The sequence below is a fragment of the Vulpes vulpes genome, chromosome 5 (assembly GCF_048418805.1).
Source record: "Vulpes vulpes isolate BD-2025 chromosome 5, VulVul3, whole genome shotgun sequence".
Taxonomy (NCBI): domain Eukaryota; kingdom Metazoa; phylum Chordata; class Mammalia; order Carnivora; family Canidae; genus Vulpes; species Vulpes vulpes.
This window is the reverse complement of record NC_132784.1, coordinates 19,818,634-19,845,863: the sequence shown is the minus strand read 5'-3', so window position 1 is coordinate 19,845,863 and position 27,230 is coordinate 19,818,634. Positions and strand designations below refer to the sequence as shown.

The following is a 27,230-nucleotide window of genomic DNA, read 5'->3' as shown; positions in this document are numbered from 1 at the left end:
TGCTCAGCTAAAACCCCTTCCTAGAGAGGACAGATCATATAATCCTATTACTAAAAGAGATTTTGCCATTGGATCATATTCTAACTTTCTCATTTTACAGATGAGAAAGATGAAGTGTTTGCATTCCAACAGAACCTTTAAGTGGCATACTCCTTTCCTCTTCTAGGTTGTTTGCTTTTGAAACCTACATTTTAAAAATGCTTTTTACACATACATAACAGAATACTCATTGCATTAAGCCTACATGATTTGTTTTTATGTTTCTCTCTCCAAATTGGCTTTGCCTTCTTAATATATAAGGTTGATTTGTTCATCCCTCAATCTCTACTATTTCACAGAGTGTCTAACCTATGGCAGGGCTTTGGTAAATATGTGAATGCACAAAAGAGCAAAGCCTTCAGCATCTGAAAAGGAGAAAAACAGCTTACTGAATGCTTACTATGTATCAGGAACTGTGCTATAATTGTTTCTCCTTTAAACATAGATCATCTCATTTAGTCTTGACAAGTCTGTTGTTATCTCCATGTTACACATGAGAAAACTGGATGCTTAAAGAGGCTGCATGACTTGCCCAACATCACACAGCCAGGAAAAGGGGGGGGCTGGTGCTCAAATACAATAATCCCCACCTCAGAACTAAGTTTGTTCTTATTAAGTTAACTGGGACCCCTGTGCCCCTATATATATATTTAATTTTTATTTATGATAGTCATACAGAGAAAGAGAGAGAGGCAGAGACACAGGCAGAGAAAGAAGCAGGCTCCATGCACTGGGAGCCCGACATGGGACTCGATCCCGGGTCTCCAGGATCGCGCCCTGGGCCAAAGGCAGGCGCCAAACCGCTGCGCCACCCAGGGATCCCACTCTGTGCCCCTTTATATCATACCACATAATCCACATATTCATAAGGATTATCCTCTTGATTCATTTTTAAAAACCCCAAGTATTATTTTTATAATAAATTTATTTTTTATTAGTGTTCAATTCACCAACATACAGAATAACACCCAGTGCTCATCCCGCCAAGTGCCCCCCTCAGTGCCTGTCACCCATTCACCGCCACCCCCAGCCCTCCTCCCCTTCCACCAAGTATTATTTATTTCTCAGAGGAAGTGGGAGGAAGCTCCCAGAGTAACGGCCACCCAAACATATCTAAATCTTACTGTCTACTACTTGTGAATATTAGGTTATTTGGCAAAGGGAGTTAGGGTCATATGGAATTGAGATTCCTAATCAGTTGATCTTGAGATGTGAATATTATCCCAGATTATCATGGCATACCCAATGTAATTACAAGGTAATTGAGGTAATGGAATTGTAATTCCATTATATAAATGGAAAAAGGAGGTATAAGAATCATAGGCAGAAAGACACTTGAAGATGATATGTTGCTGGCTTTGAAGATAAAGGAGTCATAAGCAAGAAATAGGAGAAGTCTCTTGAAGCTGGGAAAAGCAAAGAAAGGATTCTTCCTCACAGCCCCCAGAAGGAACACACACCTGCTTTTATGTTGATTTTAACCCATTGAGGCCCATTTTGGACTTCTGACCTTCAGCACTATAAAATAATCAATCTGTGTTGTCTGAAGTCACTAAATTTGTAGTAGTTTGCTACAACAACCATAGGAATAATAGAGAGGGGTAGATAATAGGAAATAATGCCTGAGCCAGAGATAGCAAGCTACCCCTCAAAGATTGGCATTTCCTTTTCAAAGCATATAGCTGTTGCTAGAAAGTGGCTGCTCAGCCAGACATCCCATTTTCCAAGGACCTCTCATCCCCCTGTCCTCCTCTGCACTGAGAGAGGGACAATGCCCCAGGGGACATTAATGTATAATGTCTCCTCTGGGGACTATAGAAGTATCTTCCTTCTGAGTTCAGGATGTTTAAGTTCTAGGTCTGTGATTCTCATTTCTCTGCTGTCTAGATAATATGATGCTAGCTTATAACCACAAGATGAAAACTCAAGCACAGAAAGATCAGCTAAGCTCATCTAAGGCCACCAAGTGTGGCTGCAATAGAATGAGTAGAATCGGAAATGGAGCATGTCGAGGCTACAGAAGTAGGCAAGCCCCAGATCATACATGGCTCTGTGAGTGATGTTAAAGAAGTTTTGATTTAGAAAAAGTCACTGAAGTCATTTTGCATGGGAATCATACACTCAGATAAGCTCTCCTATAAGGTTGCTTTGGCAGGAGGATGGAGAGGAAAAATAATAATAGCTAACAGTTATTAAGTGCTTTCTGTATTCAGCTCTAAGTGGTGTGTAAGTATGTGTGTATTAAACCCACCCTGTGTTCATTTGATGAGTCAGGAATTATTATTATTTCTACCTAACAGAAGAAGAAACTGAAGGTAAAAGAATTAACTTGTCCAAGATTATACAACTTACAAGTGACAAAGTAAGAATATGGCCAGAGGTAGTGGGTCTGCAGAGCCCATGCACTGAACCACATCAAATACACTCCCGTCTATTTAGAAGGGGTAAGAGTAGGAGGGAAATCAGCCAGGAAACTATCATAACAGTTCATGTGAGAAATAATGCTAGAAGAGGAAAGAAATGAAATAAATAGAATAAACAAATAGTATATATATATTTGGAAGTAGAATTCACAGGATGTGGTGCTAAGTTGAATGGGGGCAAAGAGGTGAAAGACAGTAAAATATAGGATGTTTTACTGGATGTTACTCAGGTTTCTAGCATAAGCATTTTGCAGGAAGAAAGACAATTACCTAATTCTGGAACACTGGAAAAGGATCTGATATGGGATTGTGTAGGATAATGAAGAATCTGGGGAACACTGAATTTAAAATGGTATATATTATCTACATAGAACCAGCTGGGTCCAGTACTGAGCTCTGAATCTAAAAAGAATTAGGACACTTTGGACACATTTCTGACCACAAGTAAGAAATAAAGTCTTAGAAAAAACAGTTCTTAAAAGATTAGATGACTTGTGATTATATATTCCACATGGAGACCCATGGAATGTTTGAATGAGAGGTAGCACCACAATCCAGCCGGTCTTCCAGCTTTTCCATTGATATGGGGATTGATTCTCTGCAGCCTCCCAGTATGCCTGAGGAAATGGCCAGAAGACACAAGGAGTAACGTAACCAATCTTAAGCACCCAGAGGTCTTACTAAGCAACTCCTCTCTTGAGGATAGAACCTGATAAGAATTTTACAGTAGAGAAATTTACATGGAAAATGCTAAATACTAGGATTAGTTGAGGAGGAAACTGTGAAACTTTCCTGCAAGAAGAGTTGGACAATAAGCAGATGTTTCTTCTAGATCCTACTTGCCAGGGCATTCACATATTCAACGAGGCTGGAGAAATAGATTTGGAAGGAGTAACTCTGTTTCAGAAATTGCACTGCCAAGAGGAACCTCATTACCTCTTGGCTTGGTGTTCATGAAAAATCTAATCCGGCTGACAAAATGAAGTTTAGTAAGACACTCAACTAAAGATTGTAAATGCACCAGTCTCAGCATGTTTTTCTAAATGCAATCTTCTACCCTGAAAAGGAGAATCTAACTGTTCATTAATGAAGTGCAGGTGTATGTGAACAATGGAAATAAAGGGAAAAGTTGTTCCAAGGTGAAAAGAAATGCCTAAAACTGAATGGTAAGACTATATGCAGGGGGTTTATTCATTTGCTCAAAAAAATACCCATTGAGATCTTATTTGCCTTTGGCCAGGCAGTGTGCTAACTGCTGTGAAGTCTACCCTGGTTACTAAAACTGTTGCTGCTCTCAAAATTTACCCAAGATGAAAAAAAAAGAAGAAAAGACGAGCAGGGGGGCAGAAATAAAAAAAAAAATTGGATGATGAGGAAGAGAAAATATATAAAAGAAGAGGAAGAAAAATGAGGTTGAGAGAGGAGACAAGGAAAAGGAAAGACAAAAAGAATTGTTCACAATCCCCGCCGCACTTCAGGTTGGTACCAAGTCCCATCTAGATCAGTAGAGAAAAATCCTTCAAAACAGTGTCTCTCATTATTTCTTTTGACACATATTAATGGTTCTGCTATGCCTGAGTCCTCTAAAAAGGAGAGCCTTCTATGAGGATTCAGGTGTTAATACTTTACCTGGGGGGAACAGGTGAGGAGGCAGTGATGGGGAGACAGTAGGAGGACCAAAGCAAGGGAAACATGAAGAAATGCTATGTGATCTGTGATTGTCCCGGGTACCATTTTGCATTAGATCACATAGATATATAGCCTATATATAGAACCTATATATAGGTTCATGCATTTGGAAAATAATTTCTCTGGGAGGATTGCAAGAATACGCTGGAATGATATACAGATGCACTGGATATAGCCTGGCTCCCTCCTAAATCCTGTTTCCATCTGGTGAAGTTTCACACCTTAAGGAGCTAAGTGTCCTCCACTTCCAGGTTCCAACACCTTAGCTCCTCAGTTACTCCTCAGGTAGCTCCTATTAGGAAAGTAGATCCATGGTGCTTAGAGAGCATCAACCAGGAGAAAGAAAGAAGGTGGAAAGGAACATGAGAAGGGGCAAAGCTTAAATTCAATGCAAGTATCCTTTCTGTGCCAGAGATGGTGCTGAGTGCTGGGGAAACAACAGTGAACAACAGATACGGCTCCTGAGATTGCGTAGTAGCCTGCTTAGTGGCGCACAAACAAGCAACTGCATTGTAGTGAGATAAAGTGCTTTGACTACTGAGGACCAGAGACCCTCTGTAGTCTCTAAAGGTTCCCAGAGGAGTAATTTCTAAGAAGTAAGTGTTATCCAGGTGATAGGTTAGAGCCAGGGAGTAAGTTTGTGTTGGGGGAGGGGGTGCAGAGGGAGACTATAGGTCAGTGGTCATACAGAGACTGGCTCCTCAGGCCTAGAGAGTTAAATAAAGTGTTCAGTATTACTGGAGCCCGGGGCATTGGACAGGGATAAAGAATGTAATAGTTTTAATCCCTCCCATCTCATGGTCTGATAATTATAAGGCCCAACACTATAGCCTAGAATTCCATCTGTCTGCCTTAAATCCACAGCACTTACCTTTAGCTGCTCCTTGTTCATGTCACACTTCATTATTGGTTTTGTTCTATTTTCTACTATGACTTTCTACTTCTGTGCCTTTACTCCAATAGTTTGTTTCACCTGGGACTCTGTCCCCTCCATATAATCACCTGTCTAAACACCTGCGCTTCTTTTAAGTCTACGAAAAGTTTTCTTCTTCATGAACCTACTCTATATCCCACTAGTTTAATCTCACCTTCCCTAAAATTTTCATTTTCTCCTAAGGTACTCAGGTCATTTCTGCACATACTCTTTGACTGTCTCATCTTCCCTCCTAGGCTATCGAAGAACAAAACTGAAACAGATGAAAGGGGCACCAGGGTGGCTCAGTTGGTTAAGCATCTGCCTTAGGCTCAGGTCATGATCTCAGGGTCCTGGGATGGAGCCCCATATCAGGCTCCCTGCTCAGCAGGGAGTCTGCTTCTCCCTCTCCCTCTGCCACTCCCCTCTGCTTGTGCTCTCTCTTGAATAAATGAATAAAATCTTTATAAAAATAACTAAAACAGATGGACATAAATAATTTGAAATCATTTGTGGCTTCTATAATCTCTTTTCTCTGGAGAACAAGAGGAATATATTTTGGAAATTATTCAGAAACCAACTACCTAATGTTATGGGCCAGGATCACTCAATAAATGCACTGTTTGAGTCCAAGCAGACCGCCCTGGGCCAGTGACCCTCCTTGTTGTCTCCTTTGCATTCTTTTTCAATCTTTCCCCATGGACTATTTCCATCACTTTATGATCCTCAGATCTTCTATTTTATCTGATTCCATTCCAGGCCCTCTGGACCACCTGGGCTTGACAAGGAATGATGACATCCAAATAGCAGATCATTTTGGGTTTATTAACAGTAAAGCAATTTCTTTCTCTGCTCTGTCCATAAAGGAAAGGAATCCAACAAAACTTAACGTATTGGTCTCTCACAAAATGAGTTTTTCATTTTGAATTCCATATACATTTGCAATTTTCCATTTATGTGATGGGCTGTGGCACTTGGAAATATAAAGTAGGATCCCATGAATAGCCTTCAAGGACTTTATAGCCTAACGGGTGACAAGGGCAATAATATCAATGGCTGGATATCAGGCAAAAAGGGATGTTTTGTTACAGGGGTATGAGCTTAGTGCCACAGGATTAGCAAAGCTGAAATATCACTGGTAAAAGAATTGGAAAAATCCAAACACATCTAGTTCTAGGTTCTTGACAATCTTGCTCCTGCATGATGCCACATGTTTTGATTTCATTAACACATGGTATTGAATTATCAATTCAGTCATGTGGATTTTGGAAAAAAATAATACATTGTATGAAGAAGAACCTGTGTTCTCCCTCTTAAGGAGATCAAATTAGGCAGAATGTGTCATCTAAAAGGATTCTTTTTCCATAAGTCATTTATTTTTCCCAGGAGTAGCATCTACTCAATGCTAGGCTTTCTCCTCAAATATCCCACCTCTATCATTCGTCCAGGGCAGCTCCCTCCCATTCCCATTCCAATCATATGAATTATACCTTGAGCTAAATAAATTAAGACATTTTTAATGTCAAGAACAGCTTGATAATTTAATGAGTGCTAAAGTAAGAACTCATCAATAGTTTTGCTAAGGATAGTAATTCAACAAACATTTGCCATATCACACCAAGATAAGTTTGTTATACTTGATTTAAAAAAAAATCACTAAACTGAGATACATAAGTGATGAAACGGAACCAGTAGGAATTTCTAATCAAGGTAACCTAATTGCCTTTAAATATTAGACAGATATTAGAATATCTAATATTCTTTTTCTAAACTTTTTTTAGCTTTCACACTTTTGGGGAGAATGTTTGGGGAGAATATTTGAAATACATATGTGTGTCCATGTGTATGTGTATACATATGAAGTATACATATACTGACTTTCTCCTATACCCATAACTCCAATAATTGAGGATATTCCCAAAGTGGAATGATTACAGGCCAACTGTCTTCTATCTTTTGGTCTCATGTGACCTGCCATCAACTAGCCTGCTGTTAATAAGCAAAGATAATTTCATCCAGTTATCAGTTTCTCTTAGCATAAAGCAAAAAAAAAAAAAAAATCCTACAAACCCATTTCTCCTCTGAAAGCCAACACTAAAGGAAGTTCTAAGAGCATTTTTTCCTTAAACTTTATTCTCACACCAAAATAAGCTTATTGACTTTAAAACCAATTTCTAAAGACAGGCCATCAAATAATGGTGGAATAGATATTTCCTTCAATTGCCCCTTAAGAAATCTGTTCATCTGTTCATCATGTAAATTACTTTATTTCATATCTCAAAAACTTCTTGGATAACCAGATAAGTTTGCAAGTAGGATATGAGCACTCCCAAGAATTCTCTTGGTATACTGATATTTATGCATTCTTTTATATAGCTAAGAATATGAGATTTCTTCTCTGCTTAAAAACTTGCAGTGGGGAAAGAAAGGCTGTACCCATATCTCAAAAGCCAAGTCTTACCTCCAGAATAGTACAAAAGGACTAGATTTCCAGTGTCACTGTCACTTCCTTATTCCCTGTGCTCCGCTCACACCAATTCACGTGCCACCACTGAACACAAATGTCTCTATTCCTTTCCATATGTCCCTTCTGCCCCCCCCCACTTAGAACATTCTTTCCTAATGATCCTACAAACTCTCTTCAAACATTACCTCCTTTATAAAGATAACCCTCAGGAATCATTAAATGGTTTTAGTCATATTATACATATAACGATCACATTATTTATGACACTATTGCATAATTGTTAGTTTAATTGTTGTTCCAATTAAAAAAACAAGTAATGAGGGGCATCTTCATAATACAGTGTCTAGTACATAGCCTAAAATATAGCTGGCACTTAATGAATTATTTTTTTAAAAGACTGATTTTCATCAATTTTTACTAACCAAATCAATTTTTAAAAATAATACAATGAGGGATGCATGAGTGGCTTAGCAGTTAAGTGCCTGTCTTCAGTTCAGGGTATGATCCTGGAGTCCTAGGTTCGAGTCCCACATCAGGGTGTTGCATGGAGCCTGCTTCTCCCTCTGCTCATGTCTCTACCTCTCTCTGTCTCTCATGAATAAATAAATAAAATCTTTTTAAAAATCATACAATGAACTATAAGACAGGAACAACAATCATGTAACTTATCAAAATTCCATACAGGTAAAAATTAGAGCCTGCAATCCAAGCATTTTAAGTCTCCATACACACTTCTTAGACAGAAAATACATTAAGTCTCCATATACTACTTAATCTTCCAGGACACATCTCTTATCTGACCATGTATTTCCTTATTGTCAACTCTGGGCCCAACATGATAAAGATGTAGGACTTTTAAGAACTACTTAATCTTACTGTAGTGGAGGAAGCAAGTAATGCATTTGACAACTCAAAGCTGAACTGTGTCCCATCCTTAGAAAAGTTGTGCCCATTTAATGCCAAATAATGAATCTCAAATACAAAAAAAATTCAGGAAGTGTTCTTAACTGCAACTGCACCAATACCTTTCCCCAATGTTTTATTTAGTTTTTTTTTTCTTGGGAGGGGGTGGGAGGGAGGTTTATATTTTCCTCACCATAAAAATACATTTTATCTCCATGTCATTTCACTCCATATTTGTTGATACTTCAGTCTCCAGGCCATGTTTTCATGAATGGAAAATAACTATGTCCCAAATCTTTATTAGATTTTGAAGATGTCCTCTTTATTTCAATGCTTCATCTCCTGAGAAACAATGCTTGAATGAGGCTGAGTGGCTTTAATTTCATTTGAGAAAAGAGCAAGAAAAAAATGGTCTCACCAAACCAACCTTTTAGACCTCCAGGTAAGCATTACTCTTGCTGGTATTTGTGAATTATACAAGACAAGCTCAATTCTCTCTAAACAATAACTGGTGAACAAAATCATAAATATCCTTCTATATTTTCATTCCCAATTCTATTGGCTTGGCTACTATTATGGGTAATGCTTCTCATATTGATTGTTACAGCACTATTTTTTTGGCTGTATTTAAAACATCACATGAACACTAAACAAAAGAACTAGGTAAATATCCCAAAAATATTATGCCATTTTTATAACCACCATGAATTGAGGTCAAATGGGGAATGGGACATCACTAAAAATAAGTCGCTAACAGAACTGTGTCAAAGTCAGAATTCCTACCTCAGCATCCACCCCAGGCAAGAGACTTAGAGGCACTTGGGAGAGAAATAGCTATCCTTTTAGTTCCCCCCACTGCCCCCTGTATTCTGGAATTTACAATCTGTTTCATACTATTGCATGAGAGATCCATGGAAATGGGTCTTGGTTGGGGGGTTTGTTTTGGTTTTGGTTTTGGTTCACTAGGGGTGGTGGTAGTGTTTTACCCAGGGTTGTGTTTCTCTAAGATCAGGTTCTTAAAATACAGAGCAGCTAACTTACAGTGGATGGTGGGATTTTGTAGAGAAGAAAAGTCAAGCAATTTCAGTTCAGAGATTGTAAACAAAGTATCCTAGAGTCTAAGGAAAAATTAACCTGTGGGAAAGTCAGTTGTCATTGAGAAAAGAGTTTCCAAAATCAACGCTATTAAAATTTCTTCTCCCTCTACAATCTAATATTTAAAAAAAGAAAAGCCAATGTTCACAAAAACTGAAATGCAAAAACTGTTACCAATGCTAGCCTTTATTACTGTATTAACAGAAAATGTTAGAAATATTTAAATTTGACCTCTTTCATTGAGCAAACACACTGACTGGTCCCTTACAATAGCAATTCAATTGTTCTCTTATGTTTAACTTGAGCCAAGAAGAAATTCTCATGTTGCCAGATATGTCAAGGCATATCTATAGATGATAACTGTAGGAAATTAAGGCATTTATAAGAAAGGAAAGTAATAGATCAACATTTTTAAAATATTTTATTTATTTATTCACGAGAGACACAGAGAGAGAGAGAGAGAGAGAGAGATAGGCGGAGACACAGGCAGAGGAAGAAGCAGGCTCCACACAGGGAGCCCAACATGGGACTCGATCCTGGGACTCCAGGACCATGCCCTGGGCAGGCAGTAAACCGCTGAGCCACCCAGGGTCCCCTAGATCAACAACTTTTATTGTTCACTTTCATATAAGACCAAAATAAAACCTTTGTTAATGACTACCAAGGTAAATAGTAAGCAATACTATGTCCTCAATGCATTTGCTAACCTCTGAAAACCCTAGTACTATAGAAAACAGTAAAAGGGAAGAAAGAGGTAGAATAAAAAAATTATCAAGGTCTGAAAGAATAATATAGAGTTCTTTATCTAAATTTTGTTCTCCAAAGTCAGAGAAGTAAGCATAATCATGTTCTACCCTAGAACAGAAAGTGTAAGTTGCCAGTTTCCAGTGGTGACATTAGATAAGGAAGAAAATGTAATTATTTTTAAAATGACTCCAACTCTGTAAATGAGACACTGTAACTTTAGTTGTTGAAGCAAACACTAAGGATTCTGTAAAGATAATCCCTCTATGAGTGAGAGGGTGAATTATCCAAGGTTAGGGTCAGAGATACCTCCGGAATATTGAAAGGCCATGTGCCCCCCCCCCCCCCCCACCAAATGTACTTGGTATGAAAAGCTTTATAGGGTAAAACGCATGCATTTCCATACCAAGAAAGCTTTCATCTTGCTTTTATACCAAATTCTACAGTAGAGGATTTATGTGCAGACTCAAGAAAACATTCCCACTTTGACTACTTCTGCAATGTTCTGTCTTCCAATGTGACTGGAACAGGCCACACATTCTTCTAGAGTGGAAGCGGTATTGCTCACTTTTGGCTTTCAATCAACTGACTTAATCTGGGCCAGGTTTTCAGTCCCTATCTGTCATCAATGTCTTAAATTCTGGAACAAATGGACTACTTGCCTATCAGAGAGCCTAATGTGGAAAAAGTTGTTTTTCCTACTCCTCAACCTCTTTTCTCTACTTCTTTTCACATTATTTAAAACTTGCCAGTAAAACAGTAGATCCTTGACATTTGAAGGTGGTTATGTCTGTAGAAATTCCTACATTCACAAATAAACACAAACAACTCTCTTGAGAGAAATAAACAAAAAAGAATGCTACTAATTTATGAGGAGTTGACTCACTCCAGCCTAACAGCCTCTCTCAGCTTATAGCATTTATTCTTGCTATAGCGCTTAGTTATATTTTCTCTTTTAATTTTCACAATGATCTCTTGAGTCTGAAGTTATTATTATTGCTATCATTTTTTAAATATCCCCAATTGTTGCAAGTAGCAGAACTTAGGACTGGTTTGCAAATTCTCAATAAATCAAATGTTAAATCTGTGAGTGCTGAGGGCCCATTACATCAAGAAGAACATGAGGAGATGGTGTTGGAGGTGATTTGTCCTCCAACAAGAGCACCATCTGTCCCCAGAACAGGACGCCTACCTTCCTTGGTCTTCTGTATGGTGGACGCTGGTATGCTCTGGGCACAGTATACATCTCGGGTCTGGATCCCGCCTCCACAAACGGGTCCTGTCACATGCCAGCGGGGGTCCTGCTGCTCCAGGAGAAGAGAGACTTGGCATTCTTTCCATTCAGAGGTCCTCCAGGAATACCTGTTAGATTTGATTTATTTTAAAGAATAAGTAAGGAAAATATAAGATTCTAAAGAAAATATAAGTCATGACATTAAATGTATGTAATAATCTCTCTTTCTAGGGCCAAATCTTCACCTATGGATAAGGAAGTCTACTGGCTTTGAACACTAAATCCCTTTTATTTCCTAGGGGAAAAAAAAAAAAAGGAAAACACAGCAGCCTCTCATGATAGCAGTATGGGATGAGAGGAGTACAGAAAGGAAATATGGATAAATAGGGTTTGTGTCTCAGCCCTGAAGCCATAAGAGAGTGAAGAATCAGAAGAAGAAGGTGGAAACCAGATGAACTTGTTCCCTACCAGCTGAACTTGTCATGGGGTATCACTTCACAGACATCTAGAGAACTATGTGAAAGTCAGCCTTTTGAAGTTAGTAATGTGTGAAGTTGGGGATATATGATTTTAAAAAGAGATGACCAACTTTTAAACCTCCTTGATATAGTAAAGTATTTCCACTTGACCCCAATGGGATAAAGATGTACATGTTAAAAATGAGTTGACAATGTGGCACTATATTTAACAGATGGGTACTTAAAAAAAAAAAGATTGTATTTATTTATTTATGAGAGACACATAGAGAGAGGCAGAGACATAGGCAGAGGGAGAAGCAGGCTCCATGTAGGAAGCCTGATGTAGAACTCGATCCCAGATCCCCGGATAACGCCCTGAGCCAAAGGCAGATGCTCAATCGCTGAGCCACCCAGGCAACCCACCCAGGATGGGTGCTTTTTTATATACATAGACATGCTGTTATTTAAACTGACTTAGGAATATAGCTTCCTGGTTTATAATGGGTTAAGATACATATTAATAGACACACACATATACAAATAAGGGGAGAAAACATAATGGAGTTTGTACATAACTTGCGGAAAACAAAACAACTATAACAACGCTGTGCTCAGACCTGGAGCATTATTTCAGACAGAATTTCCTTTTGGGGGTTATTACAACATTCTTCAAGCCCACAGCATAAAAAGAACCCTACAGCATTCACATAAATACCAATAGTCTCATTAACTTCTAGAACAATAAACAAAACCTAAGAACATTCTCATAACTGCTGTCCCATTTCAGATCTGGGGAAAAATATCTCAGCTTTGTGACTGCTTAAAATAAAAAAAAAAAAAAAACAGCAATAAAAATAAGTGTGTGCCACCAAAATCCTTGCCTTACAGAAACTAGCATAAAATTAAGTCACAGACATCAAAATAAGAAAGCAAATCTCTAACAAGCTTAATAGTGATCAAACTCCTTCACAATACATGTCATCACTTTAAAAAAGCTTGAGATTTGACAATCATATGTCTTATAAAAAGTCCACTGTAGAAAAAGGCTTTGGACAATCCCGTGGTATTTGTTGTAACACAACTGTTCTCTCTCTGCCTCCCTACTTCATTTTCACATGGTTTTCCAAGGCTGGAAAATTAGTCAGTAGGCTGGGCAAGACTTTGGAGTGCAGAGTGCAGGTCCTGCTTAATGCAGGCAATACAGACAATAATCTGTTTCCAATTCCTGGGTGTGAGAGACCAAGAAAAGTATGATTCTTCCCAAAGGCAGGCCTTCTCCAGAGGTGAAGTTCTGAAACCTCTTCGCCCCACTCAAAGTTCTCACACTGTTCTCCACGGTCACTCAAGCAGAAGGCTTGTCCCTCATGTATCTGAGTCTCAGGGCATGTGACTCTGTATTCTAGGGCAAAGTGCAATCAGGAGGTAAGGATTTGTTGGGGTGGATGGTTACCAAGGTCTCACTTCAGACCCTTTTCCTCCATAGGTTCTCTAGCAGAAGAGTTCCCTGGCCATTAAGCAGGGAGTCAGATACAGGAACTATGTAGGCGTCTCCTAGGGTATAATTAGCAAATAAGGCAGGCAGAAAAGGGAACGGTGTGGTATAGACAACAGGCATGATTTACAGCTCAGCTGACCTATGCCCTGCCATGTATTAGGCACATGTGACCGTGGCCCAGTTCTGTTTTCTCATCTGTAAAATGGGTATAATAAAACCAAATGATGAACATGGCATATAATAAATGTTCAATAAATGCTAAATCCCTTCCTGTTTACATCCTACTACAAGTACCTTTTGTTCCTTGCTTCCACAGAAAACACACACACACACACACACACACACACACACACACAAATTAATGTGTTATGTATGAGGAGTTCATTGATTTCATCAAGTCCTAATAATAGAGATCCAGGAATACCATGGCCTAACTTCCAGCAACCAAAGTTCAGCAAACATAGAGTTCAGAAGTACAGCAAGTCAAAGCAATTTGCTTGTCTGAAAGGACCAGGCCACACAGCTTTTTCAATTAATTTATCATGACCCTCTAAGAATTAGCAATGGAAGAATTTTGGAAGTTGTTATAGAGAAAAATGAAAAGTCTAATGACTATGGTTTTATATAAAGTAACAAAAACCCTGTCAGTAGCTCATTAACCAACAACACCCAAATTCCATTCACTGGCAAACAAATTCTCTAAAGAAATAGAAGGCATTTATCACTATCTCTATTGTTGACCTCATCAGAGAAAACACCAGTCCAACAAGTGGCAGAGGGAAAACACACACCAGGAAGGGACTTCTGTAATCCTTTTTAAAATGCCTGTCTTTCACCATCTTGCCTCATCCTCTTTATTTGTTTCAAAGCACTATGTTTAGTCACAAATCACCCTGCAATGATGAAAAGTGAACATCCTGAACTCCATCAACCTGGGAAAGTGTCTCCAGGAACTGACAAAAGGAGAAAACAAAGGGATCCTCTTGACTAACTGGTACTCGTTCTCCTTTAGAAGCTGTTACAGCTGGAGGCCCCCAGACAACTTGCCTTCCTGACCGCCTGGGACATTCTCTTCAAAGGCGAAGTTCCTGTCAAAAACCAGGCCTTTTCTATCCTCTCTCCCCCACCTCTGATGCCTTTTAACATACCCTCATTTTCTCCTTCTAGTTAGAAGGGAAATGTGGAAATCTCAAAGGCCAGAGTCCTACCTCCTGTGGGTATACAGCACTTTGAAATTTATTGTGGAAATGCCTCAAGTAGAGTTAAGAGGGCCACGGAATGAAAAACAGTAGTCCATCCTCATCCTACAAATGTGTAGGATCCATTTGCTTTTTTCAAACTTCTGGCTGACCACAATGGCTAAGGTATTAATTTACTTGAGCTCCTTGAGTCTCATGACATATCATTCAAGTAACAATAACAACAACCAATACTTTCTACATGCCTACCCTGTGCCAGGCAGTGCACTAACAAATTTAGGTGGGTTACTTCATTAAATCATCCCAACAACCCTATGAGGAAGATACTCTTTCCCCTTTTACAGATGGGGTAATTGGAATAAAAAAGAAATAATTCTTCCAAGGTCATATAAGTAATTGAAAGAGTAATGTTTAAAGTCAGATTTATCTGACTCCATAGCACATCTTTTTAGTGAAAATGAAAGGAAGACTAAAATTGTGAATGACAAACCAAAGAAACGTGGTCAAAGGATTTAGAAAATAGGTTCAGTTGGGACTAGGTAGCTACCTATCCAGCCTAATATTATGAGGACAAGCAAATGTTGGTCATGGCCTGAGGAAGTGTGTTCTGGACTGAAGCAAAACCAAACCAAACAAAAACAAAAAAACTCCCTTTGTTGGTGACAAAGATATTGCCAGTGACAACCAACTGATAATATTTGGCACTGCCACATTTTTATTTTATTGTCTCAAATTTTATTTTTTTATTTTATAAAAAATATTTTTTATTTTATTTTATTTCTTTGTCTCAAATGAAAAATACATTTTGAGAATATTTTACAGCCCACTTATATAATTAGAGCACTGTGGTCACGTTGGGTTAAACTTTAGTACTTTTAGGATATAACTGTGAATTAAAAAAAGAAATAATATATAAGCCAAATAAAAGTCTCTAACTATAAAAATTAAAATTCCCACTAAAAATTACAGAAGACAACTTTTTAAAGAGGCTTGAAACCAAATTCTTCACACTGTTCCGTGGTGATTCTGTATCTTAGGTAAACTTGTTATGATCCATTCATGTGAAAACTCCCATATTCCCACTATTAGTGAAAGAGCAAACTGCCAGCCACTCTGGGACCCCCAACCTCGGAGAAGGGAAATGCTGATAACTCAATACTGAATGCACAGGGAAAATAACTCATGCAAGGGCATTTTATTTAACATACAGATACGTAAGAAAGACTGAAAGCAGGGAAAGAGCTAAAAAACGAGACTCCCTAGGAAAAATAGCCTGCCCAACTAGTAAGTGAGTCACTTATGCAACCACACATTCACTCATCCTTTCTTTCATTGAGTAAATCCTGAGCTCCAGCTATGTGCCAGGAAAGATTTCAGACAACAGAAATGCAAAGCAGTGAGCAAGACAAAGCTCCTGACCTTGAGAAGATTGCCTTCTAGTGGGGCAGAGAGACAGAAGTGCCTCACACATAACATGGCAGCAGACACTGCAGAGAAGAAAGAGATGGACCAGAAGAGCTATTTCAGTGCCATGACCAGGGAAGTCTTCAGAATCCTGAAGAACATGAGGGAATGAGCGCAGTGAATAAGTGGGCAGGGACCATTCTAGGCAGAGAGGAGGGCATGCCTGAAGTTCCCAGGGAGGAAGACTGCATGCACTTTCTAGGACATCACAGAAGCCAGTGTGGCTGGGCCAGGTAGGTCAGGATAAGAGGGAAAGGAAATGAGGAATGGTCAGGAGCCAGGCTATAAACACCTCTGTAGGCCAGAGTTAGGAGTATGAGTGTCACTCCAAATGTGCTGGGAAATCATTGCAAAGCTTTGAGAAAGAGAGTAATATGATGTGATTTAAATTTTTAAAGGATCATCCTGGCTACTGAGCGAAGAATAGGCAATGAGGGATGTGAAGAAGGAAGACAAATTTGAAGGTCTTTGGTCATTTAGGAGGGACAATAGTGGCTTTAACTGGGCTGATCATAGCGAATGTGGTGAGAAGTGACCAGATTAGGGATATACTAGGAGGCAGAGACAGCTTCTAATGGATTTGATATGGATGGGAGAGAAAGGGAGAAATGAAGAATGATTCCAAATTGTTTTTTCCCCAAGTATTAGCACCACAATTTTTTGGCATTGAATTCTTAAATGAGGCAGGCCAGAAAAGGGGACAATAACCCAAATATCAGGGCAATCAAATTTGTAACTCTAAAATTGTAACTCTAAAATTCAGTTTTTCTTCATTAACCTTCTAGAATCTGCTTTCTAAATCTGTGTCTCATGCCTGAAACTTAGGGTCCAGTCTCATGTGTTCCCTATAATGTACGTCTCCTCTTAGGAAATGGTCAATAAATGTATCCACATGATACATACTAAAAGTTGGGTGTGTACTTGTGATGAGCACCAGGTGATGTATGGAATTGCTGAATCGCTATATTGTGCACCTGAAACCAACACTGTAATGTTAACTATAGTGGAATAAATAAATTATTAAAAAGCTAATATTAAATATGTTATCATTCGAAGGAGGTGTATGCAGCTTAAAGAAGAAATCAAGATTAAATAAAAGAAAGAAAATCCTAAAGATAGAAATACATATTCCCATTAATAGATACAGAAGAGAAATTCTGGGGTAGGAAAAGTGAATCAAGGCCCCCAAATTCAATTCCTGAGATAACCAGCTTGTCTTCCAGACAGTGGTGTTAATTCAAGGAATCCTGTAATCAAGCTACTCTTCAAATGCAAAGGGGAAAGGCAGAGGAGTAAGGAATGGATTCATTGCTGTGAAGCAACGAGTAGAGACACCCTAAATTAGCAAAGCCAAAATTAGAAAAGTAGGCACATTTGGTGACTGTTTTTGAAAGACCTCCATCCTACTAATATGCCATAAAGTGATTTTAATGGCAACAGGATGGCAGGCCCATCAGAGTTTTCTAGGAACCTCTGCCCTTTAGAATATATGTTTTATCACTTTCACAAGGCTTAGAATTGCTTACAAAGTGTGGATTTCTTTTCTCCTTCTAAAGGCTTGGGTTTAAAGCAAAGCAACGTGGAATAAAATCTTAAGTGATTCAATGATGACAGACTGAAAGAATAATTGCATTAGTTAATGGTCATGTTTTGACTAAGCATTTATAGATGTGCAAACACTCTTAGAATTGAAACCCTAGTGCAAGGTATTCAAATTAAATGTGTGTATATTAACAATCAGTGTACTGCAGCATGACTAATTTATGATAATGTCTGTTGTCCTTTTAAAGTTGTAAATGCATTTTGAAAAGAATTAACTTGTCATTTTTTGCTGAACAGACGACCAAAATAAAGGGAATGGATCAAGCTTTATATATTTTATGCTCTAGTAATTTTTTATTGAATAGAGTGGGACTATTGATTATGGAAAGCTACTCTAAAGTGCAAAGCTCTTTGCCCTTCAGCAGATGGCTTCGCTAGCCAAACTCCACATATGTATTATTAATAGACTCCTATCGCTATGCACAGCACTTAGCAGTACGTTAACTTTCTTACACTAACACGGGAACAAATCTACTATCCAAGAGGACTTAAAGTGACACAATGGGGACTCATGAAACAACATACACCAGTAAAAGACAGACTCAATAAAAAGACATCAGTCTTCTTCTGTTGAAACAATTTATAGATTATTTGAAACTATTGTTCCTCGTCTAAAGCAGAGTCTCCTGAGGGCTCCAGGTGATGACTCCTTTACTCAAGTGCTGCTGAAAAGCAGCTTAATTAAAACATTTTTTAAAACATCCTTAATGAATCAATTAAAATATTTTTAAAATGCATGGAGTTCCTATCATGTACAGGGTGTTAGTGCTGTAGTGGAGGATCAATGGGAGAAGATACAGAAGATGTGATAGGTGATATGCATGCCATTCTGTTCTGGAAGGCAAACTTTTGCAAATTCAGACTGTGATCTCATTTCTCACCCTTTCTGCAGCTATACTTACAACCTAATGAAAATAGAAACTTCTTATCTGGAAAACCAGACACGCTGTTAGCAGAAGCAAGACAGCCATTGGGGACCATGTCAAATCAAGCTTCATGTGTCCCTCCCTGTTCTGGGTAGATGTTCTTATTTAATCTCTTTGACGATGCCAATTTCAGCTGCTCTTAATAAGAAATGACTTTGAATCCTTCACACATGTTATATAATAAGTATGATCATGGAAGAAAATATCCTGTGCATGATGTTATTCTGGAATTGCCCTACCTAAGAACATTCATTCATTCATTCATTCATTCATTCATTCATCCATTCACTCACTCATTGTTTTCTGAGCATTTACAATGAGCCAGGCATTTTTATAAGTGTTACCCATTTTTAATTAGAGGAAAAAATAAACAAAAAAAGTCACATCTCTATGTATGGGATGATTTGTAAGAACATTACCAACTATTAAATACTCTTAAAGAATATGGTTATCTTGTTTTGGATCCTCTAGTTTTTATTTTTATTTTTTATTTTTTATTTTTTATTTTTTTTATTTTTTTATTTTTTGGATCCTCTAGTTTTTAAACAAGAATATTACAGAGAGTCTCTGACTTACAAGAGCTCAACTTACATATTTCTGATTTGTGATGGTATGAAAGTGAGACACATTCAGTAGAAACCATACTTTCAAATTTGATCTTTTCCCACCTAGCAATGTGTAGTCTGATACTCTCATGGTGCTGGGCAATGGCAGTAAGCCACAGTTCTCAGTCAGCCATGTGATCACAAGGGTAAATTACAGGTACACTTAAAACCATTTTGTTTTTCACTTTCAGTAGTCAAAAAATTACATGATATGCAATATTATTATAAAAGAGGCTTTGTGTTAGATGATTTTGCCCAACTTTAAGCTGATTTAAGCATTCTATGCACATTTAAGGTAGGCTAGGCTAAACTATGATGCTTGGTAGGTTAAAATAGAATAAATGCATTTTCAACTCACATCTTTTCGACTTCCATAGGTGTATCGAGAGGTAACTTCAACGTAAGTCAAAGAAGATCTTTTTACAAGATTCTTAAGAAGCCTGCACTAAGTGAACACAAACTGAAAGTTTTCCATTTCCTGAATTCCCCAGCCATTAGCACATTGACAGGGTGAAGCAGGTGTTGGACCAACACCTCTTCACAACACACAAACCCTATTTCAGCACTTACACAGTTCCAGTTGGCAAAGGAGGCCAATAACCAAGTCAAGTTTTGACTACCATCCTTTTCCTTAGCTCTATCCCTGGATTCAATATCATCTATAAAGATATATCAATGAATCCCCAGAGCTTTCTCAAAGAAAAAAGAATTTCATCTAGAAAAATCTAAAATTGGGTTCAATGCCTTAAAGAGATGTTAGGAACAAACAGGCTGGCCACAGGGAGTTGTTACAGAAACAAATCAAAGTAGGCTGCAGGAGGCCCAGACACTTCTCTCTGTATGAGTCTGCACAGATAAACCATAATAAGATAAATTCATACATACCAGAGATAAGGAGGGATGGATTGTGAGAGCCCATCTATTCAGTGCCAGACCCAAGTATTGAAACAATGTGTTACAAATGGGCTTTTCTGTGTAGTTTTTTTTCACACAGTATATGTAATAGTATTAACCACTCAGCCCCTGCCTCAAGATCTAAGCAGTTTTAATCTACATTGGTCACTGTCACCTTTTAACAGTGCCTTATAGTATCTTATAATCCATTTCAAATTCCAAATGATCATTTAAGAGGCAGAACAGCCATTTTTGTGTGAAAATTGCTATCTCCTGCAGAAGTGGTGGAAGCTGCTGGTGCGTCACCTAAGGTGTCACTTCCAAGAAAGATGTTGACATTTTTTAATATTTGTGTGTGTTACAGTGTCTTCACTCTCTACACAAATACACAAGATCTGGAGTCACAGCTGTTCCAGCATCAGGCCATGCCTCAATTATCTGACATTAAGCATTTAAGATCTTTTTTTTTTTTTAATTTTTATTTATTTATGATAGTCACAGAGAGAGAGGCAGAGACACAGGCAGAGGGAGAAGCAGGCTCCATGCACTGGGAGCCCGACGTGGGATTCGATCCCGGGTCTCCAGGATCGCGCCCTGGGCCAAAGGCAGGTGCCAAACTGCTGCGCCACCTAGGGATCCCGACATTAAGCATTTAAAATGCTTTCCTTATACTATAGTAAACAGGGCCACCTTATTTATGGTCTTAGAATGCTTTTCACCATCCTCTGAGTTGAGGTGTAGGATCTAATAATCAGGACATAAGAAAAGACACAAGAACCAAGGTAGCTTATAAAACACATATCTTTCAATGTTTTGAGGTAGACATTAACATAATGCCTAAGGTCACAATGCCTAATGACAGGAGATAAACACACAAGAGAAAAGGTGACAAGTGACAAGCAGATTCATCTTGTCTCTCTCATTTCTATGCCCACCCCCATAAGATGCAATGTGAGTATTTGTTATGTTGGAAGGGGACATGAACTTAGAAGTAGGTTGCGGAATGCAGAATGAAGAGGCTTCTGGGAGTCTATACATGTCTTAGTTAAAAACATACTCTTGAAACAAACTTAAGGCTTTACTATGCTAACTTCTTTATAGTTCTGTAATTTCCATGGTGGCATAACATAGACTAGCTTCTGTGTCCTTTCAAGTTTACTTAAATTCTGGTCTCAGGGAGCACTTCTTAAAACGGGCTCCTCTTGGTCACCTTTAATGGGATCACAACTTAGGGACTGACACTCATGGTATTTACCACTAAAATGCTGACCAGCAGAGTCCAGCTGGTGAGAAGAGTAGCCCCAAAGTTAGGCAAGTGAAGAACTTTTTGAGCAATATTAATATGTAGAACCAAGTATACTTCTCTAGCTCTTCCCTCTTCCTGGAATATTTTCCCTCGAGTTATCTAAAAGGTTGATTTCCTCACTTTTTCAAGGTCCCCTATCATATTCTGCTTGTGCAAATGAGACTTCTGCAATGACCCTGTTTAATTGTGTAACCTGAGCTGACCCCACAGCACAGCATCCCAGCAATCTTGCTATAATTTTTTTTTCCCACAGCTCATGCACACAGTGTAAGCTTATTTATTATATTTATTTGGTATACCTTCACTAAAATTTAAGCCCAATGAGTAGGGGAAGGATTTTGACTATTCTGTTCTCTGAGGTATCACAAACATTAAACATAGTGTTCAGCACATAGCAAGAGGTCAATGTACATTTATTGAATGGATGAACACAACTCTTATAGCACAGATGGTGAATGGGTAAAAGCCAAATTGCATTCTGAGAGAGTTTTAAAAAACACTATGAGAAGCCACTGAACATTTCCCTACTGGGGAGAAATATGGTAAATTAGATTGCTTGATGTATATGAATTGCTCATGAATTCTGGGAAAGGAGAAATGGGCATTTTTTATTCCCTAATAGATTTTTGTTTCCATTTCCCCTGTTCACAATGAATTTTAATCACCATTGTCACACTAGAAACAAAAGTTAGTACACAGCCTTTATGCTTTCCTGTGGTAGAGGCCACAGCTCAGATTTCAGACAAATAAGAATGTCAGCCAATGTTAATTCTGTTGTTATTTATGCATTCTCCTGGAATCAGTTGCTAACACATCATTCTCCCTAGGAAACATTGGTTGGTATTCAGTGAGTTCTCAAGGACTCCTATTTCCTACAAATGTACTATTTGAGAAGGTTTTTTTTTTTTTAAAAAAAAGTCAAATTCAGTAACATTTCCAAACAGCAGAACTAGCGGGCCAGGTTCGTTGTCAATGAAATTTGTCAGATCTATTTTCAGATGTTAAAGTTCAATCAAATGAAGATCAATAAAGAAATTCATCTTTGGTACATCTTGAATCATTACCATTCCACATCATTTTGTTGGAAAGAAACAATACCCATAAACACATAAATATGTGTATATATGCCCTTACCTGGGGATGTGTCTTCATTACAGCTATCATGAAAGTCATGGAAAGAATATTGACTTTGAAGCCAAATAGACTTCAGTTTTGATTCTGAACAATACCGATTTGCATCACTTTTACCCACAAAAGTGTCCCATTTTGATGATAAGCTTACTGTTCTTCTAAATAATCTTTGTTAAATCTCTGACATAGTTATTGGCCAACAATAGGTACACAATAAAAGGTAGTCATTATTTAACAAATGTAAATGCAACTCAGCTTTCTAGTAATCAGAGACGAACTGCTCTGACTCCCAAGAGAACTGTAATAATTTTTAACAAAGAAAAAAGAAGAAAAAAATGGACAGATGTCTATAAATCAACATCTAGAAGAGGTCGCTATCCTTCCATGAAAGGAATGAAGGAAAAAGGAATCAAGATCAAGTTTATCATTAAACCCAGATTCCATTCCTGGAAGCCTAACATTGGGAGCCCTTCTGAATTATGCCTCCATAGAGAAAAATATTTCACATTACTCAGAAAAAATAATTTTTCCTACCCCAATAAATCACCATAATATGCCATCTAAGGAAAGGAGAGATTTTCTTTCTGGAGGAAATGAACACACCTGCAAATAGCAACAAAAAGATTGATTCCCTTCTTTGTAGTGCCCTCTATGTGCTGAGCGCTGGGACTGACATTTCACTTTGTAGTGCCTGGTCTATATGTATTCAACCCTCAATATAGGCAGTATAATTGGACTCATTTTATTGAAAAGGAAAATGCCTTGGAGAGATTGTATATCTTGCCCCAAAACGCACAATTAATATATGATGGTGATGCAATTTTAATCCAAGTGTGTCTAAAATCAAAAGGAACAAAGATCTCAGGCTTTATGAAATTTCCAATCACATTCTTTTCCCCAATATCAGCGTTTTGAAAGAATTGACACATATTCAACACAACTAGGAAAAATTCTGTGCGACAATAAATTAATCTGTAAAGGATCATAAATTACATCTACCTCTTCTGCTTTTCAGGTACAGAATGATACGAATCTAAGGGGTCATCTTGGTAAAAAATGAACAAGCAGTAAGTAAGGAGTTGAATCTACACTGAAATCAATGATGAAGTGGAGGAAGTGAGTGGCTAAGAATCTGACAACAGGAACTTGCCCCTTTATTCATCCATCCCTGCCTCATCTTATATACACATCATCTCAAGCGTAAAGAATAGTAAGCCCATCAATAATGCTTGTTGATTTTGATTAATTGTGTCATTAATTTTTGTAAGAAGCTGTTTTTTGCCTCATTTTACTTTTCATTGATTCTTGAACCTTACACACCCTAAGAAACTATAGAAAAGATCTATCTAAAATAGCTACAGATTTAAAAGATAGAGTTCAGGGCAGCTGTCCAGCAGCAGCAAATGTATCCCTAAAAGACTTCTGAATAGTCAGCTCCAAATGACTTCTGTCATTATCAGACTTGGCCTACCAGTGAGTCAACAACCTAGAGAAAAATACATTGGAGGTCTTCACCAAGGACGATACATACAGACAGGCAAAATATAACTAATATAAAAATATTAAAACATGGTTACTAATTTTACTAATCCAAGTCAAGCCTTTTCCCAACATTCTTTGGCTCCCCCAGGACTCTGTACTAGAAACAATGTGCAGGGTGACAATAATCTTTACAGACAGAATTGCATTAGAATCAGGGTGTTGCCACCCACTAGCTATGTAATCTCAAAAATTATTTAATCTCGCTAAGCATCAACAGCCTCATTTGCAAAATGAAGCTGTTATGAAATTCATCTTTGGTAAAAATATGGCTAGTCTCTAGGCTGTCTTCTAGTCTCTTAGGTTGTCATAAAATTTAGGTGTTACATGTCAGGTAATGATAACAAATGGTTATTGAGCATTCATTATATGCCAGGTGCTAGATGAAGTAAGTATGCTAGCAGATGCATAAACTAAGGCACTAGATTTAAGTTACTTGCCAAAATTCACAAATTTAGAAAGTCACAGAAATAGGATTGCAGCCCAAGGAATCAGAAGCCCATGCTCTTACTCCACCATGCTGTACTGCTTTGTGTGGATCTCAAAACTGAGTAAAGACTCAACAATTATGAGTCACAGTTACTGTTGTTACCACCCCTACACTACATAAAATGAGGTTATATGGAACACTCGATACTCATGGAAAGAATGTATAATACCTGTGACATGGTTGCAAGAGTTCTTCAACAATACAGGCCTCTTTCTCAAGAAGTTCAGGGCATTCCTTTCCACCTCCAATAGCAACATGCTTCACTTTCCGGCTCCTGCTCCTAAATCCTGGTGAGAGACTTTCTGAACGACACGTCTTAGAGCAAGGGCTCCAGGAGGACCATTCCGTAGTTTCACAGTCTTTCGGCATGATGCAGGACTGGACAGTCAAAGGGAAGGAGTCTTGCATGCAAAGGCTGAAGGAACAGAAGCAAAAAACAGTAGAGCACAGATTAAACAGATGCAAGCAACATTATGAAGCACCTGTTATGGAAAAAAAAAACTCCGACATTTGATATAAGCTTTCAAATATGGTTAAAAATGTTAGAGGCATCATGATAAAATAAGAAAGAACATCCATTTTAAGAAAGTATGCTCTATTTTAACTGAAACTGTGAAGTTATTTTACTCTAGCAGGACATATATGTAAGAAGAGTCCACCCTGAACTTTGTCTGAAGCATTATCAAAAATAATGGAGGCTCTCCTACTATGCTTTCACCTACAATATAACATACGGTTGCCATTTGTTGACTGGTCCCCAGGTGCCACACACTGTGCTGCATCTCACACAGTCTCATGAGATTATGTATTATTACCTCCATCTGTAGAAAACAGGCTCAGGAAATCTAAGTCATTTGTCAAAGGTCAAACAACAGTACAAGTAAACTGTAGAGTATTAATCTAGATATTCTTTTACATACTGAGCTATGAAAAAAAAATAAACAAATGTGATAACATGTTTCCGCCACACTGCTAGGCTCTGATCATTAATTTCCTCATTTGCAAAATTAACGTGCTATCAAATGCTAACAATCTAATTGGGAAACAAATAAATAAATAAAAAGGATAATGGGATACTGGGATGAATCCAACACAAAAGCATTTATAATGATGAGGAAAACAGTTGATGAGTCAGTGATGGACCCACTAGGAAGGCCTGGGGGATGAGAGGAGCTGAGGAGGAGGTTCTAAGTAATAGGACATTAGAGCTGCATTTCTTTGAAAGATTAATAGGAACTTCTGGGGTACAGAAAGATTATTTTAGGTCACTGAAATAGCATATTTGAAGCCTTGATGTAAAACTTTGTGAGGATGGAAGCCAATGGTATGCCAGTGCTAGATGTACTATTGTTTCACAAGAACTATTAAATGTTCAGGAATTTTGCATGCTAGCTAATTTCCTGCAAGTAACTTAAAATTGGCTATGGTGGGGGTATTTACACTACAGAAATCAACAAATTCTGTAAAACAAGGTGCCCACCCCTACTGGACTGGGAGTTAAACATTGATAAACATTGAGAATATGCTATCCTCAACCTAACCCTCCCAACTCCCAGGTATATAATTAGTCACCCCTCACAGGCCCAGGGCAGCAACTCTTCCTGCCCACAAGTTCTGTCCTCATGCTTTAAAAACCAATTTGTCAGCTGCCAAATATCTGTCAATTTGTAAAGCACAATGTTCAAAGAGGAAAGTGGATAAATATTAGGTATGTGGGTTCTTCAAGAGTATGTCTGGAAAGACTTCATACTGTAGGTAAAGAAATTCATATTTAATTAAACATGAAATAATTTTAAATGGAGGAATATTAGATTCCTATAGGAAGATATATTTCACATATTAATTGACCTCTTTTTTCCCCCACTTTTTGTTAGCCATTTCCTCATTCTATCAAAAGCATCCATTACCTTGGGGAAGAAAGGGATGATTTTGATAGGAATATAAGTCAATACATTTTCAAACGTTGACTTCCAAAAGTGGGGCTGTGAAAACTGGTGGAGTAATGAGCTACATAGTCAGGATTCAATAATGGTTCCTCTGCATGTGTTTAAAAAGAGAGAAGTAGTAAAAACGATTCCATGTTTTTTATATACATCACTGACTCATCAACTGTTTTTATTTCAATGTTGATAAGGGAGCCACCACCAGATAAATGGATTACAGAAGGTGATGTCCATGGAAGAATAAAACATGTTGAAATTCAAGTAAATTATAGTGAAGTTTCTATATTGATATCCCTCATCAAGCCACAGAAAGTTCATGTGTATATATGAGTTAGGGACAAATGGGGCTAGGCAGGGCTAGGTAGGGGACCAGGGAAGCAGGCTCACAAAAATCCAAAAATGTGGAGATGAGAGGAAACCAGAGATAAATAAATCAGATCATCCTGTCCCAGGTGCCAGAGGTGGGGTCATGTTATAACAGCTATTTGTGACCAACAAAGAATTACCAAAAAAGGACCCTAAAAAGGAAGTTAGCCATTAAAGATGTTATCACTAGTCCTTACTCAATGATGATATCAATAGATACGTCAAAAGATTTAGGTTCCCTGGTTGGCTTTCAATAAAAGACCAACACATATATACTTAATAAAGACCAGTGGCAACCTTATCTG

At 38.0% G+C, this 27,230-nt stretch overlaps 1 protein-coding gene across 2 annotated transcripts in view; it reads right to left on the bottom strand.

The window, feature by feature from the left end:
* Positions 1-27,230, bottom strand: part of THSD7B (thrombospondin type 1 domain containing 7B) — an 861,577-nt gene that overhangs the window by 532,459 nt on the left and 301,888 nt on the right. For both annotated transcript variants that reach the window (XM_072757643.1, XM_072757642.1), the window contains exons 4-5: positions 24,786-25,031; positions 11,466-11,635 (exon numbers count right to left, since the gene is read on the bottom strand). In XM_072757643.1, coding sequence (XP_072613744.1) covers positions 11,466-11,635; positions 24,786-25,031 — 416 coding nt within the window. The remainder of the gene's footprint in view (positions 1-11,465; positions 11,636-24,785; positions 25,032-27,230) is intronic.